The 19,145-nt window shown below is 45.9% G+C and overlaps 1 protein-coding gene across 3 annotated transcripts in view; it reads right to left on the reverse strand.

The window, feature by feature from the left end:
* The window catches only part of plppr2a (phospholipid phosphatase related 2a), a 55,916-nt gene extending 37,508 nt beyond the window's left edge, over positions 1-18,408 (reverse strand). For 2 of the 3 annotated variants that reach the window (XM_069195856.1, XM_069195855.1), the window contains exons 1-2: positions 17,981-18,408; positions 11,208-11,312 (exon numbers count right to left, since the gene is read on the reverse strand). In XM_069195856.1, the coding sequence (XP_069051957.1) occupies positions 11,208-11,276 (69 nt within the window). In that variant the 5' untranslated portion in view covers positions 11,277-11,312; positions 17,981-18,408. The remainder of the gene's footprint in view (positions 1-11,207; positions 11,313-17,980) is intronic. The other variant, XM_069195853.1, reaches the window with a different exon arrangement.
* Positions 18,409-19,145: the final 737 nt, after the last annotated feature.

A 19,145-nucleotide genomic window follows, 5' to 3' on the forward strand; every position in this document is an offset into this window, starting at 1 on the left:
GTCCAGTCATTACATGAAAAATTCCAGGGGATCAGTTCCATCATGGTTTTAAAGCCTGTTCCCAGCACCCGCCACTCTTTGTGTAAAGCACTTCCATTCTTCAAGCCAAAATGCACACCTTTTTAATTTCCACAACAGAACACACCTTGCTCTGGGTCTCCACATTCCCATCTTGTTCTTTTCCTGTTTTTTTCTTTTCACTGCTGTTTCCCCCTTTAATGAATATTACAGAACGCTATGATGCAAAACAAAGCATCAGCAGTACTCGGGCCATTAGCGATGGATTGAGCAATGGCGTGACAGATCCCACTGCAAACCCCTTCAGCAGCATTTCCAGGAGAGCAGGGGACCGGATTTTAAGGGAGGGGAGAGTGGGACGCTGTCAGAGCGACATGCTGATGTAAAGTGCTTTTGTGTTTCATCGCGCTGCCAACTTGTCGGCTCGGCGCGGGCCCCCTGGGCTGCGCAGGCAGGCAGGGGAATGTGGGTAGAAGGAGGATCAAAGCTGAGCTCTGATAATGTACAGCCCCCATGTGCGCTTTCTCTCTCTCTCTCCCCCCAACTCTATTCAGACAAGCAGCTGCTTGTGAAACACCCCTGAGCTTTCTGGCTGCGCTTTAACGAGCTCTGTCCCCGCACGAGCTCAGCCCAGAAAGACAGGAAAGCGCTCGTCTCCGTGAGGAGCGAAACACTGTTGCGACAGCTGCTCCAAACACGGAACGAAGATTTTTTTTAAAACCCGTTTTGTACCTTTTGAATTTTGTAGGAACCCTTAAAAAATCGCCAGTTATTTCTTTCTGTCTTGGCTCGTGGGGAGAGGTCGTTTACGTCACAGGGAGGAACACTGAGGACGTGGAGACCTGCACTTCTTCCATCAGTATCGCCCCTCAGTTTGCAATTGTCTCCCAGCCTACTGTCAGCTTCAAATCCTTTTTTCCCCATTAGTACACCACTTTCTCCCTCTCCCCCCGTACTGATGCACCATCTGACACAGGGCACGCCTCATAGTGACTGACAGGAGAGTTAGCGCAAACTGCAGGAGAGGTGTGTCTTACTCATGGCACTGGAAGCCTGAAATGTACAGGATTATAATAATAATAATAATAATAATAATAATAATAATAATAATAATAATAATAATAATAATAATTATTATTATTATTATTATTATTATTATTATTTCTTACACTTATATAGTGCTCTTCTGGACACTCCACTCAAAGTGCTTTACAGGTAATGGGGACTCCCCTCCACCACCACCAATGTGCAGCCCCACCTGGATGATCACACTGTGACGCAGTTTCTCATTCGAACGTCTTCCTGTTACCGCCTGGCGATGATGATAATTGTGGCAGTTGTAATTCTGTCCAAGAGACGCTCTTGCTCCCTTTAATAGTAATAATAATTGCTTACATATATAGAGCGCTTTTCTGGACACTCCACTCAAAGTTCTTCACAGGTAATGGGGACTCCCCTCCACCACCACCACTGCGCAGCCCCACCTGGATGATGTGACAGCAGCCATAGTGCGCCAGAATGCTCACCACACACCAGCTATCAGTGGGGAGGAGAGCAGAGTAATATAGCCAGTTCATAGAGGGGGATTATTAGGAGGCCATGATTGGTAAGGGCCAATGGGAAATTTGGCCAGGATGCCAGGGTTACACCCCTACTCTTTTCGAGAAACACCCTGGGATTTTTAATGACCACAGAGAGTCAGGTTTTACATCTCATCCGAAAGACTGCACCTGTTTATAATATAGTGTCCCCATCACTATACTGGGGCATTAGGACCCACGTGGACTGCAGGGTGGACCTGCTGGATTTGTTGTTTTACCAGACAGCTTTAGTCTTTCTTGCTTGGTGCACTACTTCCAAACCTACCCCAGCAGGGCTCTGCCAATGCAATCCAGTCCCAGCCAGCCAGTGACGTCACTCAGGCTCGGATCCCAGAAAGCTGGGCCGTAGAGCCAGAGAGTTTGTCTAGAAGGACAACTTGCCATTGGCAGAAGCACTGATTCCCAGCCCTGGTCCTGGTTTTCATTGCAGCCAAGCTCCACATCTCCAGAGACTTCACTGCTCTGCTTGCTTCTTTAGATTGTTGTTAGATTTGTTTTTGTTTGTTAAGAACACCTTTGGCATACAGAACTGTACACTGCATCTCAGCTGGCTTGCTGTTATTTCTGACGACGCAGCCCTTACTGGTTGATCCATTGACGATGAACAGACACAGGTGGGCATGACAAAGCATCGGACACGCCCACGAGGAGCGATTAACCCTCCTTCCGCTTCCCGAGGCCGGGATGTGGGAATCACCTGTGTGCATCACTGATGGAAGGGAGAAAGGTTACTTCACCTTAAAGGCCCAATGAAGCAAAGCTTCTTGTTTTGTTTGATGGGAAGTGAAGGAGAAAGCGAAGGGGAAGTGAAGGTCAGGGATAAGAAACATGGCGCTCCTCGGTCTGGACCGGGTCGGTTCTGAAGCCCTTGTCACAGCTTAAACTCCCCAATCCCAGACTGACAGCCATAATGATTTCTATTTAACTGCTACTTTCTACCGCTCCACTAAAACAGTAACCAACCACTCACTGGGAAGAGCCCCAAGGTTATATAGAGCTTTTCTGGACACTCCACTCAAAGCGCTTTCCAGGTAATGGGGACTCCCCTCCACCACCACCACCACTGTGCAGCCCCACCTGGATGATGCGACGGCAGCCATAGTGCACCAGAACGCTCACCAAACACCAGCTCTCAGTGGGGAGGAGGACAGAGTAATGAAGCCAATTCATAGATGGGGATTATTAGGAGGCCATGACTGGTAGGGGCCAATGGAAAATTTGGTCAGAACACCGGGGTAACACCCCTACACTTTTCAAGAAACTGCCTGGGATTTTTAATGACTTGAATGACTTTTAATGATGATGGTTTAACATCTCATCTGAAGGACGGTGCCTTTTTACAGTATAGTGTCCCTGTCCCTATAATGGGGCATTGGGAATCACAGGGTGAGCGCCCCCTGATGGCCCCACTAACACCTCTTCCAGCAGCAGCCTTAGCTTTCCCAGGAGGTCTCCCATCCAGGTACTGACCTGCTGAGCTCCAGTGGGCTGCCAGCTGTGAGTTGCAGGGCGATATGGCACAACCCCTTCATGGAAAGTTCTGGTTTCTCCCACTTTAGTCTAAACCCTGCACACATTAATACTCAAGGAAATGTGAGCAGGAAAACCAAACTCGAGCTTCCTTGGCCTTGTCAGGCTTACTGCACACTGACACTGTAGAAGCCGGACGTTGGACTTGCAGGTCATTTCCTCCTTCACTCTGGGCTCTTGCTGCTCCTCTTGACTTGGGCATTTTGACAGGCGTGCTTTACCATGCGGCACATTTCCTCTTCGCATCTCCACAGGACCAAGAGATTAAGCGCCTGGTTAACTGCATCTGGTCGTCTCCCACGTTAAAAAGGCTTCGCTGATCACTGAATCGGATCTGGTCATCACATGTGCTCAATCTCAGGGTTGCATGAGCCTTGCATCTACAGTTGGTTTGTCACCCCTCTCTCTCTCTCTCCACTCCTCCTCAGTAATTGACAGTAATGCACAGTTATTTTTTAACCTCAGCTGGGTTTTTGCATGGCTCTTTCTATGACCTTCTACTGCGGATCAGTGAAAACGGGGATCGAAGAGCTTCCCAGAGGCGAGATGGATGACATCCCTAGTGAAGTGAAATTTAAAAACAAAATCAAGACCAAATTACGTTTAAATGGGTATATTATTCTTTGTTTTGCATTTGCCGGCAGGTGTTCATGATTTTGTTTACAGGCTCTTTATTTCCAGCTGGGTTTGAACTTTCTAATGAGCAATGTATTGTATCTCTGCAGGCCGGCAGCCTTTCCCTGAAAGAGAGCTGGAGAACAAGGACAGAGAGGTTTTTCCCTGAAGGGACGGGATTGTCCACCAGAACTCCTGTGAAATAAACTCTCATCTTCCTTTGTTTCCAGGATTCCCAGTTTTTGATATGTCGGCAAAACCTTTTTAATGGGGAGTAAATATTCTGCCGCATTTGGCATTTCCAAGCCTCACTTTTAAAAAAGTTCTTACAGAAAGCTTGAAAAAGCTTCGTTTTAGCATCCTTGAGCAATCTGATATTGTCCACGTCTTTAATTCTGTGTGTCACAGGTCTCCAAGAGTCTGGCTGTGTGGAGTCTGCATGTTCTCTCCCGTGTTCATGTGGCTATTTCTCAGGGGCTCCAGTTTCTATTGGCTGGCTCTTGTCTCCTTCCAGGTCAGGGCTTTTGGCTTTCAAGAAATGCTGCTGAAGGGGTTTGCAGTGGGATAGCAGGAAAACAAAACCCCCACCGGAGTTGGAAGAATGAGCACAGGGGTCAGGGACATGAACGGTCCTCACGCCTGTGACTTACAGATCGCGCCACATCTTGGGCATCGTGAAAGTCCACAGCTGTGGAATCCAGTTCCTCCTGGAAAGAATGAAGCCCAGTAGGTGGAGCGACTGGAACTCAAGGGCCACGATGGGGAAAATCCCCCTCCTAGAGACACGTGCCACAGATCATTAGCAGAGATCGGCACAGAGAAGCAGGCAGACAGGAGGTGCTCCTGTGTTGTTAAAGGACGAAAAATACAGCAGCTCCTGGTTACAATACCGCCTATCACCGCATCACCATTCGCTCCACTCCAGTACCTGGCAGCTCAAGGCAGCATACACCACCATTTTAAAAACTGAAGCTCAGCATCGTTACAACTCCTCTCTTAACGACCTACTTTAACTCATGATTGGCTTAATTTGGTGGTTTCACTTACCTTGCCAATGCACTTCAGGTCTTATCTTTAGAGCACGGTAAGCATTAATCCAAGTTATGACGAGCCTGTGATTCATGCTTCTATTAACTGATCGCAGTGTATAATCAACCCATAAATGTCTCCCACACCGTGCACATCTGCTGCGAAGCACGGAAAAGTAGAACAATGAGCTAGTCTGCATTCTCCAGGAGGTGAGCTCTCTCTTCACAGCCAGATTTGTCTGGAATCTGTGTGAGACTGCTTCTCTGGAGCGTTACGGGGGAAGAAATGTTTTATCCATGGGATTTACAACAAAACTGGTATTGAAGACAAGAGATGAGTGCATGCATGGCTTTATGACACTGTATACTTAATTAAGAATTATCCACAGTTCTTATGAACCAGCACCAGCCTTGTTTGGGCAAGCCTTTTAACCTTTGCATCAGATGCGGTCTTAAAGCTATTAATACCAATGGCCACAGGGTGTGTGATTCTTTGTGCAAAGCTCATACAAGTATGCCAGGTGTCTATAACAATGCTAGGCACAAAACAGAGCATGCACAAACACCCCCATAAGTCTGGAATCATCCGGCTGCATGCATCACACACAGGGCCTGATGCAGACGCTCATGGAGAAGGCTGACATTTACACCAAGTGGAATGTAAATATTACGTTTTCACATGACATTTCCACTGTGTGTGTGTGTGTGGGGGGGGTGTTTTTTGTAGTGAAAAGGGGTGGGGAATCTAACACAAGAAAAAAAGGAAGTGCAGATGGCCAAGGCTCTTGATTTAATCCTCGGCTTTTCAGACGCGGAGGAGAGGGAGAAGGAAAGAAAACAGGCAGAGCTTCTCCAGAGAGGCCGTGCCACGGCAGACTGCACGCAAAGCTGCGGGGCGCGAGAGGAGATTTGGAGCACCTCCTGGCAGCAGATGTCTGGGGCAATCCGAGTCCCGTGTCGCTGTTGAAGATCTGCGCTTGCTGCACCTGTCTGAAAATCCCTCCCGGGCTCTCGACCGGTCCCGCAGCCCATGTCAGATGGTGCCTGGGCGGGGGGGGGCTGGCTGCTGTGGGCTACAGCCTCTGGCACCCTGCCCCTCCTGCAGGTGGCCTGCTCTGTCTCTTGCCTTGCCTGTTGGCCACGCACACCTGCTGCGCTTTTCAGTCAGAACGGGCTTTTTTGTTCTTGCTTTCCGGTCCACCACTGCTAGAAAGCCCGCACTGCTGAGAAGAGGGGCCGCTGTTACAGCCAAAGGTCACAGCCTGTTTCAACTGCCCTTTGACCTTTAAGTGTCCTATGGGAAGCCTAGTTGTCCCCTTCCCCTCCGGTAAAGATTAAATATGCAAGATGAAGAACAGCCACAAAATCTGCATAATGCGATGGGCACTGAGATCTGTCTTCAGGATGCTCCTGGTATTTCGAATCTTGTGAAACAGAGCTATAAAGTAGAGCTTTTTCTTTGCCTGTGAATGTCATACATTCATTTGCTGACTGGTGGATGAAGAAGGTCAGAAAAGCCAGGCAGGAGGGATAGAAAATCTCCTCAAGCATTTACAGGTCTGGGAAGTTTTAAAATCCTAAACTCCCCCTGCTAACATCGTACCTCTGAAGCTGTACCTATGGCATGAGTCCTATAGGAGACGCAGCTTTCAAGAGCCGTTCAAAATTCTACCAACAGGAGATCAACCAGTCACGTGTCTGAGACTGGTATCTTGACAGGAATTGCAAATTCAATTTCCCAGTCTTGAGGGATTGGTAATTAGCGGTCATGTGCACGATGTGTACAAATAACTTAATGAGAATGATGGTTACTGTTATTATTAGCAACAACACAAACGATAATGAATTAGTGTCAAGGTTGCTGAAAATTTGTAATTATACACTGTAAAAAGCTTGCCTGTAAAACATTTCTTATAATTGCTTTTATTTTCAGTCCAATTCACGCTAAGGAACAGGGGAAAAGTTGCCATGGGAACACCTTTTAATAACCCGCCCCCTCCAAAAACAGACGGGAACAGCGTCATCTGTTGTCCATCTAGAATAACTGTCATTCAGAGACAGCTTCTCCAACACCACCCTCTACTGGCGGTATGAAGAACCACACACTATTTCACAAGATGCAACAAAAGCTGATTAATCACTGACACATCAGTTCCGTGAGTTGAAAAAAACTCTGAGGAAATGAATATTAATTTCTAACGCTACCTTAACAGTTTTCTTTCCTACTCTGTCACAGCCACAAGTCTTTTAAGGTACGTATCAAAAGAAAACAGAACTAGTGATTCACTCTGCCTGAATTGTCTACTGGAATGAAAATACCAGTCTGCTTGAATTATACTTTTGTGAACCAAACTGTGGGGGAAGTCTTGTAAAACCTTAATTTGCAGTATATAGGAATGCATTCTGCAGGAATGCGGTGTTAGACGCTGCTCTTACAAGGACGTATGCTTGCATAGAAATGAAAGGCAATCATCTAAATTCCACTACAATTACAACATGCACAGCATTAAGGCAAGGGACATCTGAGAAGGTTACAGTACTGACAGTACACACCTACTGCCCTGAACTGGCTTTAAAAGCTTTCAAGATACAGGAACAGGAGAACATTTTGAAAGGCATTGAAAGCTGATATGATCAAGACTTATATAATATCTTTTGTCCTGTTAACAGTCTCTCTAAAGGCAGAACCAATCAAGTTTATTATTCCTGTACGCACTGTATGTATATTCATATTCAGTATCCCTCATATTCAGTATCTCTCTGTTTGTAAGACCTCTAAGGTCTGCAGTGCCTATAGAATGGAAGAACCTCTGTTTTCACCACTCGCTTAAATAAGCTGGGGCCCATCACCCCCCATTCTCTCTCTGTACCCCCTAAAATCGAACCACACACCCCAGAGCACCCACCCTCTCACGCACCAGGAACTTGGAAAAGCATCAACATCTGCCCGACTCCAGCGTGCCATTTCACAGTGCCAGTCTGAGCTGTGCTCCCGGCACCAGACTTCGGGAGGCGACAGATAAAGGGGAGGATCCAGAGAAACTCCCGGGCCACACAGACAGCAATCCAGCCCAGGAAGCCGCCCTACTGAGCCACCCAACACTCTGGAAAGGGCCCCCCAGGATACAAATGGACAGAACAACTGCACAGTGTAAACTGTGCATCGCCGAGGCGCAGTGTAGAAGATTATTATTTACTGAGATGATCCTTTTATCCAGACTTACAGTGCATTTGCACCCATTTATGTATCTGGGCATATTATTACTGGAATGATTTAAGAGTCATACTTTCCTCCAAACTACAACCTCGCAACCTTCGTTTGTCTCATTCGGGTCTCCCGTTCGTCTCCCGAAACCGCTGACACTCTACCTACATAGATGTATGCCCCAAAGCTTCTTGCGTTTTTAATCTCTTGTGTTATTGCGCTCATTTTGTTTTTACGTTTCCCATCAAGTGCTTTGACAAAGTGCGTCTTTTCAAAATTGTTATATAAAATGAAATTAGTAGTAGTAGTACTCTTATCTCACCTAGGATTCGACCCCACGACCTTCCATTTAGAAGTCCAGGAATTAATACTGGTGTAGCTTGTACCTTAGAAATGTACTGCACACATTCTGATGTACACTGGTCATCTCAGGCCCCGCAGGTGTGATCCCTGCTGGTTCCCCACAGCAACGCATTCTGAAGGTGTGCCACATTCCACTGCAGCGCTCATCATACAGGTGTGAGAATTTTACAAACACTTTTTTAACTCGTCCGTAACTCTTTCTCTTCCAAACTCTTGGTTCTTATTTTATGTTCTTCTGGAATATATTCTAACCATACCGACTCGCATTTGTCTTTGCAGTATGCATTATAGTGCAATAGTTTCTTTGAAGATAACCGCAAAAGAACACAGAACTATTGATTTACTCAACCTTAATTGCCTACTGGAATGAAAAGTCTGCTTGGGGTGCTTCGAAAGGTTATATTACACTGTCTATTGCAAGATAAAAGACAGCTGCAATGGAGAATTAGTGAAACTATCTATCAGAATATCTCTGCAAGAATCAGGAGTGCTTTCCATGATGTTAAGGTTCTTTTTGACTGTGGGGCCAATTACACCGTTCTCAGTGTGCCTTTTCTGTTTGTAAGTAATTTCATTGAAACAAAGCACATTGCCACCCAAGCAGCTCTAAACCATCAGTCAGGCTGCACAGACAAATCAACTGAACCTTATTCAAAAAAACTATAAGAAAACCATACAAAAAAAAAGATGAGCTGGTGGCTGCACCTGTCCTTTACGTCTTACATACACTGGACACTCGCTGTCTCTCATCCTGGTTTCTCACTTTTCTCTCTCCTGCCCTCTGGTAAGCGTTATAGGAGCATTGAGGCCCATACCTCCAGATTCAGAGACAGCTTCTTCCCACGAGCTGTCGGATTACTGAATTCTACCTCTACCACTGACTCACCCTGATGTGTTTCGCTTGCGCCCCGCTTGTGCTGAGTTTTATTTAGGTTGAGTGTTATTTCCGTTTGTTGTTGTTGCTGCTGTTTTCCTGTGTTTGAGATGGGAGTTTCCTTATTCTCTTTGTATTGGAGCATAAATGTGTACAGTATACACATGTAAATAAGCATTTCACTGCACTTGCTCACAACAAATAAACCAAACCCTGAACTCTGTTTCCATCACCTGCAATGCCGAGCAAACGTTGAGAATGGGAAAGAGAACCAGATAACAGTCACCCACTTTATGCCCAATGTTGTCAGATGTTAGAAGCTGTAGGAAGCTGGAACCTCTAAAGAAAACCAGGCTCCTGCTGGAAGTGGTGTTGTAGACCAGTAGGTGGCGCTCTGGGCCTGATATTCCTAACCAAGTGGTGCGGGAAGTACCATCCTTCAGATAGGACACTAAGCTGGCATCTTGGTTAGAGTAGGGGGTGTTAAATACAGTGCCCTACATTAAGTTGAAGTTTCTTCAAGTTTCCCTTTCAGTTACCTGATGAAGCGTTCTCTCAGCCTTATCAGTGCAGATAAAAAAAAGCTCAAATTTGCATTCACCCATTATTCTTTCTTCAAGTGTGCTCCCTTCTCCCCTGCTGCAGTTGAGGCTTAATTATAATAGTGACAGCTGCACAGCAAAATACAATTTCCCCAGCTACAGTGCTCATCCAGCCATGCACCTCTGCACAGGGAAAATCTCTATATATAGGGCCCATCCTGTACTTCTGACTGCTCCTTTATCCCTAGTGCATTACACAATGTACCAGACAGCCTTAGCTGATGGACTGTAGCTCTACTATGGGCGGTGCAGAACTTTGCAGTAGCCCTGGTTATCAAACAGGCTGTCGCCAACATGAACACAAATAGGAAATGACCTTCATATCTCGCAGAGTCAAGTTACCCCATTATGGGACAGACTGGCACATTGCAAAGGAATAGATTATTTTCAAACTGGTCAAACTGAACTTTTATCTGACCTGACATGGATCAGATCAGGGTGGTGAAATCCTAGTATAGGCTTGTAAGGTTCTGTTCTTGATTGTAATATTATAAAGCGACTTTAACTTGAGGTACGTGGTTTAGAGAGAGCAGCTCAGGTGCCACAATTTCTGCTGACATAAAGCAAGCCAGGTTCTGTGTACTTTAAATTGCATAAAGCCCCTGACTTGTTGTCCACACAGTTAATTAAAACTAGGATCTGAATTTTGCACAAAAAAAATAAGACCAACAGCAGAGCGCTATTTTTGCATTCCGTTTAAGCTGAACAGGGCCAACCAGAGGGCACAGCACTCACTGCGCGAGACACAGCAAAGTTTTTATCAATGGTACATTTTTCCCCCGTCCTGTGTGACATACAGTAGGGTCTCAATATCAGCAGGGGTTCAGGGCAGAGATCCTTTGAGAAAAGCCACATTCGCATATAACCAAGTCCGCTCCTACACCACTGCATAATGTAGTACAGTAAATAGTGGTTACAAGACATTCCTTTATACAGTATGATAATATGTGATAATTAATGTACTGATGCAATGGCTTATAGTTAATTTGAATAATGAAAAAAATGAACGGTAATTAAACTTACACAAACTTTCAGTAATCAGCTAAAATAACAAAATTCCCTCCTCTGCGTTCCTGCAGCTGCCTGCACCCTCTCTCTGCCTTACCAGCTATTCCCTGCTCTGTGATTAACACGCCCCACTATAATGAAAAGGGCAATAAAGCCGTCAGTGAGCTTGTAAAGTCGTCTCCAGTGTGTTACTCCCCACACTGTTGACACAGAACCTGGAGTCTGTTACAATGGTGGGTACCTGGGCAGGTGGTGGGGAGAAGCTCACTCACTAGCTAGATTTGTCTCGTGATCCTGCTCTGTTGCGCTTAATGACCTGTAGCTCTGCTCCTCTTCCATCCAAGGCCGGACTGAATCGCTTACCTCCACGAACACGAAGCAGGGCACGATGGAGCTGCTGCTCTTCACGTCCTGCCTCTCCTTGCCCGCCATCTTCCGCCCGTCCCACCTGCCGATCTCGTTACGGTCCTGAAACGAACGACAGTACACATCAACGGAGAGATTTTAACCCCCAGCAGCGGGAAGGCAGCCCCAGTCCCCTGCAAGCCAAAAGACGTTCGGATTAAGTCTGGCTTTTTAAAGTTTTGTTGTTGTTTTTTTAACATGCTGCAGAGGAAGGTCCGTTTTATTGCCCTCAGTTTACAACCAAAAGAAGGGGTGAAAAAGAATCAAGGTCCTTCAAGTGATCTGGTCACTCTTCAATAGAGGGATCCCCAGTCCTGGTCCTTATTGACTTCATTGGACCAGTTTACACAGCTCCTCAGATGCTTGTGCTCTCAGGAGACCTGGGACACCTGCCTTCACAGCTGGTCCTCTAGGAACAGGATTGGGGATCTGTACGAAGGGGTCATGCTGCCTACACAGGGGCTACCTGCAACACTGTAATAGCAATTGCAATCCTTTCTGACAGTTTTATCAAAAGACCTCACATAAGTGTTCATAATATTGTCAAAGAACACACTGCAGAATGCCTTAGAATTAAGGACTAGAGCTATAGTTAGAGCTCAGGGGTAGGGCTTGAGTTCAGAAAACGTATGCAGCCCATTACACATTTTGGGAAAAACAAAAACAATTGGAATTCATATGTACTGTCGCCTCGCTCGGTGAGAGGATTGCACAGGCTTAATAAAGCTGTATTCCCTTGAAAAAATGATAGGTGTTTCACAGAGCATCTGAACACAAAGTCCATACACTGAAAAGCACACAAACATTAGGGTTTTTGCAGATGGCGAAGTGTGTCCCCAGCCACAAACATTTCCATCCCAAAACTGGTTAGTGTGCATAATTTTGTATACAGTGCTCAGTATTGCTTCATTAGAGGCGGACTACTTTCAGACAGCATTTTTACCATAATTGCATACACCCATCAATCTGCTTTTCAGTTTACAGCAAATCAGCACTTGCTCTTGAGCGTGGCTGCAGGAAAAGAGGCTGCCTGACATGGGAGTTGGAGAATTCGTGACCTAGAGAAATAAAACAAGATCAGTTTATGTGTTTTAGATCAGTCGCATACTTATGTTTCAGACATGATGAAATGTGTACAATCAAGGCAAATAAACGTTACCTGTATTTATCACAATGGACGCTTTTGGGGTCACCGGTTAATGAAGTCAGGGGAGTCACTGTATGCCAGAAACATGCAGTATGAAGGAGAGGGAGCCCCCTGGGCGACTAACCCATATCCACTCGAGTGAACACTACCATTTGGAGAATCTCTGCTATGGCAGTTGACGTGACCCAGTCTGACATTTTAGGAAGGATCCTAACCAGTATGAGATGTAGTCTGTCCAGTCAAATCCACAACAGGACTCTTCTATATACACGTTTCCCCCTGGGCTTTCCCAAGAACAGCAAGATTAAGGTCTTTAAAGTTATGTAACAAGGTAACTGGCCATGTTCTAGCTGACAGCCTTCTAGATACGGCTGGATGAGACCCTCACATTGATTAATGCGTTGTCCTAGCAACCAGCAAGATGGACATTATATGTAAAAGTTCCCGGCAGCTTATGCTCTTACGCCACTGGCAGGTGGTGGAAAATACAGTCGGCAGTAACGAGAAATGGAGCCGGGCCTGTTGCGTGGCCCTGAAGCAAGATAAGGCAGGACTGAGCAAAATCTCGACATGAGTTCTCAAGGGGAATGAGTGCGCGTAGCCGCCACTCCTTGAGGAAAGACGTGTGTTTGGATGAGCTCGGTAAAAGCCTGTTTAGGGGCAGCGCTTTCAGAACACTCAAAACAGTCAGAAAGCTTTCAGCTACAAGAAACTTTGACACGTCCCCCCCCCCGAAATCGAGAGCAGAGGATGAACTGAATAAGACATGAGTTTGAGCTTTTAGCAAGATGGGAAAGAGATGTATTTATAACCCTCCCTGTAAGTGTCTGAAGACGACCCGTCCTAATGCTAGTCATTAATCCCTCTAACCCAGGTTCAATATTTAAAGCTTTTTGAATTTAAAGAAATTTGGGAAGTATTTTCCACTTTTTGGGGGGCATTTACACTTAACCAGTTCACCAACCTTCCTAACTCTGAAGAGGCCCTGGCCACTCTCGTTTCCCAGATACTCACCCACCCCCCACACTTCCGAAAATATCACGTTGCTCTCCTCACTTCATCCCTGGAGCTGGAATTCACAACCCGAGGATGTTAACACATGAGGAAATGGGAAGAAATCAAAGGGAGATATTTCTGAAGCTTGCGGATAACCCTGGAGATGTTCTTTCACCAGTCTCTTGCTCACTTGCACGCACTCAAAAGGCTAAAGCCGACATGCCACAGTCACCCACCTCCGGGGCTCAGCTGTAAGGGGAAGGACTTAAATGTCAAACATTTCCCAGAATCTTCCAAGGCCACTTCTAACGGTTACATAGGTCGAATCCAGATTCTATGTTTGGAAACTCGATGACATCTCAGAGGCTGGTTTCAGACGGATCTACATGCAATATAGGTCACTGAAGCAGCAGAGAGACTGTCAGCAAGAAGCAGTTTGACTGCTTCACTGACCCCTGACACTGTTGCAAGCCAGTAAAGATGGTGGCGGGGAGGTTACAATAGATAAGGAGGGATACCTGTGAGAAGCAGAGGCCTGACGTCTTAGTAATGACATTTCGGTGTTTCTTGGAAATAAAGTCTGGAAGACCTATGACTCATATTCTGCAACTCCGTACCGTGTCCGTCATTTTTGCGTTCACTGGACCGGGGGAAAATAAGTAAACAAGATCAGCACCGCGGATCTCTGACACACTGCTGCCCCCAGTTGACCCAGGAAGTTCTGTGCTATATGTTGCCAGTCCTTGGACTCACCCACCAACAACAAGAGTCAGTGTCCGAACACAAGAATCCCACAGCTCTCAGACCCCAACAGGCCTGACAAAGGCTGGAGAAGGTGAGCCTGCCAGGAAAGGGACCCTTGGCCTTTCTTACCACAGCAGTAGCACTATTTCATGTAGGAGTGGGGGTCTGATTCCTAGCGCTCTCCATCTGATGCCCGGAAAACGGGACCACACATCCTCTCTCTCTCTGGCCTTGCGGTGAAGGAATGCCATGTGCGAATCCCACTGAACCAGCTGATCCACGTGTGTTTTCACCAGCTGCAGGCTCCTACATGAGCCAATGTCAGGTTCTGAATTCTTCGATTCATTTAATAACCCCTTTGAAAAAAAAAACAATTTTCATGGGCCTGTAAAGTGAAAAAGAAGGCTACACAATCCCTGCTTCATCAGTACAAGTGGCACAGAAAGGCTTGAGGCTCTAAAAAGATGTTTTGAAGCACACAATGGGACCTGGGGTGAAAGCTGCAGTCCTGTGAAGAGCTCTGCACAGCAGGTCACAGGATATCAATCCCTTAACACCTGGATTACTCAAGATCTGCACCCCTAAAATCAAATCTCTAATTCTCTTCAACATTCCAGAAAAATAGTCAAAAAAGAAAAAAAAAACTTTCCAATTTTCATTGTGCACATTTCCGACAATCACAGGCCATTGCAATTGTAATAACTGAAAGTCTCGGCACAGTATGCCAGGTTTTAAGTCTGAATTTTAATTGTGTGGGCTAATGTGCAGTTCCCAAACTTGGTCTGGGGCTCAGACCTGTTAGACAGCCATGGTCCAGGAAACCAGTGGGTTTGCTTAACCTCCAGAGCTAACTGATGCCTCTAAATCGAGCTGCTTGCTTGTTTAGATGCTTGGTTCACTTGTACTTTGGTCTAGGATTTCAAATATACCCAGAATAACAGATGATCAGTGCATGAAGAACATACAAGTGGGAATGACACCCCCACACTGAGCAGAGGTCCAGCTGGTTCCATTTCAGGCAACAGACCTGAATCAGTGCAGTTCTGAAAAAACCCAAAACGGGCACAGGGTTGAGAGTTACAAATCGCAACCGACGATTTAAGAACCAAAAGCAAAATTTCTAAATGTCCCAATTAGAAAACTGAAATCAATTAGCCTGAGATTAAGAAGTCAGCTGGAGAAAAGTAGCAGAACTGGGAAGCACTGCTTTAAAGGAAGCGCAAGGGTCTGTTATAACTAATTCCTTGGGTTTGGCACCATAAATCAGATTAGGAAATTAATTAGCCCAGTTAAGTAACCTAGGGCCCAGATGGTACAAAACCATTTCCTGACTCACAAAGAGAAATCAACAGTTCTCGGTGGATTGAGGTCGGTTAGACTGTGAAGTATCTTGAGACCTTTCTGTTGCTATATGGGTCACTGTAGAAAGGCAAGAAGAGTATCTTATTATGCTCATGTGTGCTTTAAAACGAAGAACCCCTCAACCATGGAGTTATTTCCTTATTTCATGTTCCATTTGCATTTCAAATCCTGAGCCAGCTGGGGCACAGAAATAGCAAAATAATTGGACAACTGTCACAGTGGGAAGAATGGATTTTGACCCAGATTGCTCCATTTAGTATGGTTTAATCTTTATAGTACGGCAGTCTTACAGCTTGAGATAGAGTCTTTATTTTCCCCAAGGGGCAACGAAGAGATGTGAAAATCATGCGAAAATCTTGCCTCCTTCAATGGTTTCCTTCTTCTTATATCATCCAACTGTTAGCAACAGCTTAGAATCTTTAGAAAAGAGTTTAGCTGTTTCAATTAAGTCTTAATTGGCCAATTAAGGTATTCTTTAACTCAAAGAGACCAAGAAAACACTCTGGCCTACTGCCCTTCTAGACTGGAGTTGGGGAACCCAGTATTAACATGTATATAAAAGGATGGGCAGATGAGCTACAATACAGGAGTTTTGTAGGTCACCTCTAAATCATCAGTTACTAAAGTAAAGTCTCTTAGACAAGCAATCAACTTTAAGTGTTTTTTTTTTATTTGTTTGCTAATCTGAGCAAAACCTTACATTCTTGCAAAGAACCTACAAGTACCGCTGGATTGTGGTTCTCTGGTATCAGGATCAGATGCTCCTGGAATATATAACCTGCCACAGAGGAGAGGGAAGACAGTACTGTCCATCCATTTTGGTGCAGTTGACATAATCCCCCCATCAAACCGCTTCTTCAAGGATGTACTACTTCGCAAACGTGCTCGAGTTTGCTCCAAGCATCCACCACTCTTTGTGTAAGCGAGGGGGCTTGTGTAAAGAAGACACACTTTCAGTTAACCTGTGTTCGCGCACCACAGTCCCTGTATCCTTGTCAAGCCTGAAGCGGGAGCATCCATAACCAGCAGTACCCATGAGGCCCAGTGATCACAACAATTCCCAGCGCTCTCCCAACATACTGACCTCCCAGGCTCTATTTCATCTGGAAAGGGAAAACGCTTTCAATCGACCTTGGACGAGCACACCCCTGGTGTCGTCAATGGGAAAAATCAAGAAACACGAAGAAGTGTTTGACACTCGATAACTGGGAGACCAGTCCGATCGACTGACCGATCGGGCTAAGAATGCGAAGGAGGCGTCCGTATGTAGTTCAGATCAGTCCACAGCACGAGACGCTTTCACAAGGGAGCGAACTAGGGCAGGAGAATAAATATAGCTCTGCTGCACGACCCAGACCAGCTCCTGCTTGTTTCCATTGAGCTTGGCGCATCAGACCAAAATAAATGAACTCAAACCTTCACATACAGATGCGCACTGTGTCAGTTCCTTGCATCCTGCTTTGGGGGGGGGGGGGGGGGGTTGAGCACTCAGATGATAAGGGTTGGTTTTCTTTCTTAAAAAACAAAAATCAGATTTCACTGTGCATTGAATCTGCTCCCCAAGCTCACGCTGTATGGATCTAGGACCGGTGCAGCGTCCGGCTGACCCTCCAGTCCTGGAGACACAGACAGGCGGGTTGGGGCCTGCGATGATCCCTGCCCCCTTAGAACTCATTTACCATCTGAAGCCATATGTGCACTTGTCACTCCACTTTACTTCGGCTACAGCCCCCCAACGGGAAAGAAACGCTAATTAGTCTCTGCAATCTGTTTCCACAAACGGTACAGTGCATAGCTATTTCCCCTACCCACACGCAGCCTCTCAAGTCCTTTTCCAGCCTATATCTGTCCCAATCAGGCAAACGAGCCGGCACTTTCTTTGAGTCCCCTACCGACTGCTACATGTGGGCTACAGTGCCATGCAATAGCCAAGACAACGGAACGAAAGCTTTCAGTTTCTGGGCAAATAATTATTGTTCAACAATTAGTTGTTGTTTTTTTCTACTGCGGGGCAGCGAATGGATCGCAGAACGGATTCTCGTTGCATCTTGTTGCCATCATTCGGGATCTCTCCCTGCCTTTCTTTGTGCTGCGTTACCCAAAGGAGACCACAAGCCCTCTCAGTCTCAAAGAGAGCAGCGTTGCACCGTACAAAGACAGCCCCACAAACCACTGCCCCAGCTCCCCCCACCCGGCAACAGGACACTTCTAACTCTCATTCGGGGTAAAAACAGAGACAGCGTTTAAAATGGGATTTCCTTGCAGAGTAATTAGATTCGCAGGCCAGGGGAATTGTCCCAGCTGCGGGTCTCTGGCACAACAGGGGCTGGAGAAGCATGGTGTCAAGCTCCTGCAGGTCTCCAGATCAATAAGGCAACCCTGCCCCCCGTAAAAAAGCAAAACACACAAAATCACAGCAGCATCCCGCTTGACAACTGTCATGCAAGCCTATTGCCGTGAGCAAAGATCCTTTGCAACCTACCTTAGCCTTCAGCCTTGCAGCTTTGTGCGCTGAATTCCTATGGAGAAGCCATGTCAGATGAGAAGAAGAAAGAAAAATAGCCTTTTACACCACTCTTCTGCACTGCCTTTCTCAAAGCAAGAAAAAACAAACAAACAAACAAACCAATTAGCTTCTTTGATTTATCTATACTGCTCTCTTGCCAGGGCTCCGGCAAACCCAGACGACACAGACAAAAGAGTACAGTCCGAGCTTTGCCTCGTGCAAGGAGTCTCGTTCTTTTCTTCTCTCTCTCTTTTTTAAACAGCAGCTAGGCTAATTAATTAAGTGGCTGAAATTACCAGCTTCAGTGCTTTCCAATACAGCTGCTGAGAGGAAGAAGGGGAGAGAGGCAGTGAGAGAGAGGGAGCGACTGTATGTGTGTCAGGGATGAGGGAAGGGAGAGAGAGTGAGAGAGAGGGAGACTGGCTCAGCCTCATTGTTATTCTAAGCAGGTCCTGCCAGCGAAGGCTTGTAAAAAAAATGACACACAGCTAAACGTGCTGGCTGTGCTCAGGTGCGTATCAGTCACCCAGGGGTGCAAAGCACTGCCTCAGGCACGGACCTAACGCACGCTCTGTTACATTTTATATACGTTGCATTTATTTCCTTTTTTTTAAAACAAATGTTAAGCTATTCAGGTCACACCAGCTTACTGTAACGATCACTTTGTAGGACAGCACAAAGCATGAGGCTGGCAGGTCTGATAATAATCGTGAAGTTTATTAATATGGGCCACAAGTGTGAAGATTCGGAATAAGAAAGAGCCTGAAATTTTGTGCAATAAGCACATGGAAAGATCAGCGCCTCCGATTTGTCAGAAAGGACACTGACTTCTGCAAATGGAAAAACACAGTAAAAGACCGGTAACAGGCTGTGGTGTTTTCTTTATCCTTCTCGTCCAATCCCATCTGCTGGAGAAAGTGTTTGTAAAATGGGCACAGAAAGGTTGCACAGAAGAACTGAATCCATTTCAGGGAGAGGGTGGCCTTACAACTGGGTTTAGGATCCGTGTAGCAGAAGAGAAAAATACATTTGTCGTACACCTCTACTTGCAAGATCTTCCTTCCCGTCTCTCCAGCGCTTTTGATTTTGGAAAGTTTTTTCACCTTTCACTGGAAAAAAAAATGTGTTTGGCTCAAGTCTC

The sequence above is a fragment of the Lepisosteus oculatus genome, chromosome 11 (genome assembly GCF_040954835.1).
Source record: "Lepisosteus oculatus isolate fLepOcu1 chromosome 11, fLepOcu1.hap2, whole genome shotgun sequence".
In the NCBI taxonomy this organism is placed as follows: Eukaryota; Metazoa; Chordata; class Actinopteri; order Semionotiformes; family Lepisosteidae; genus Lepisosteus; species Lepisosteus oculatus.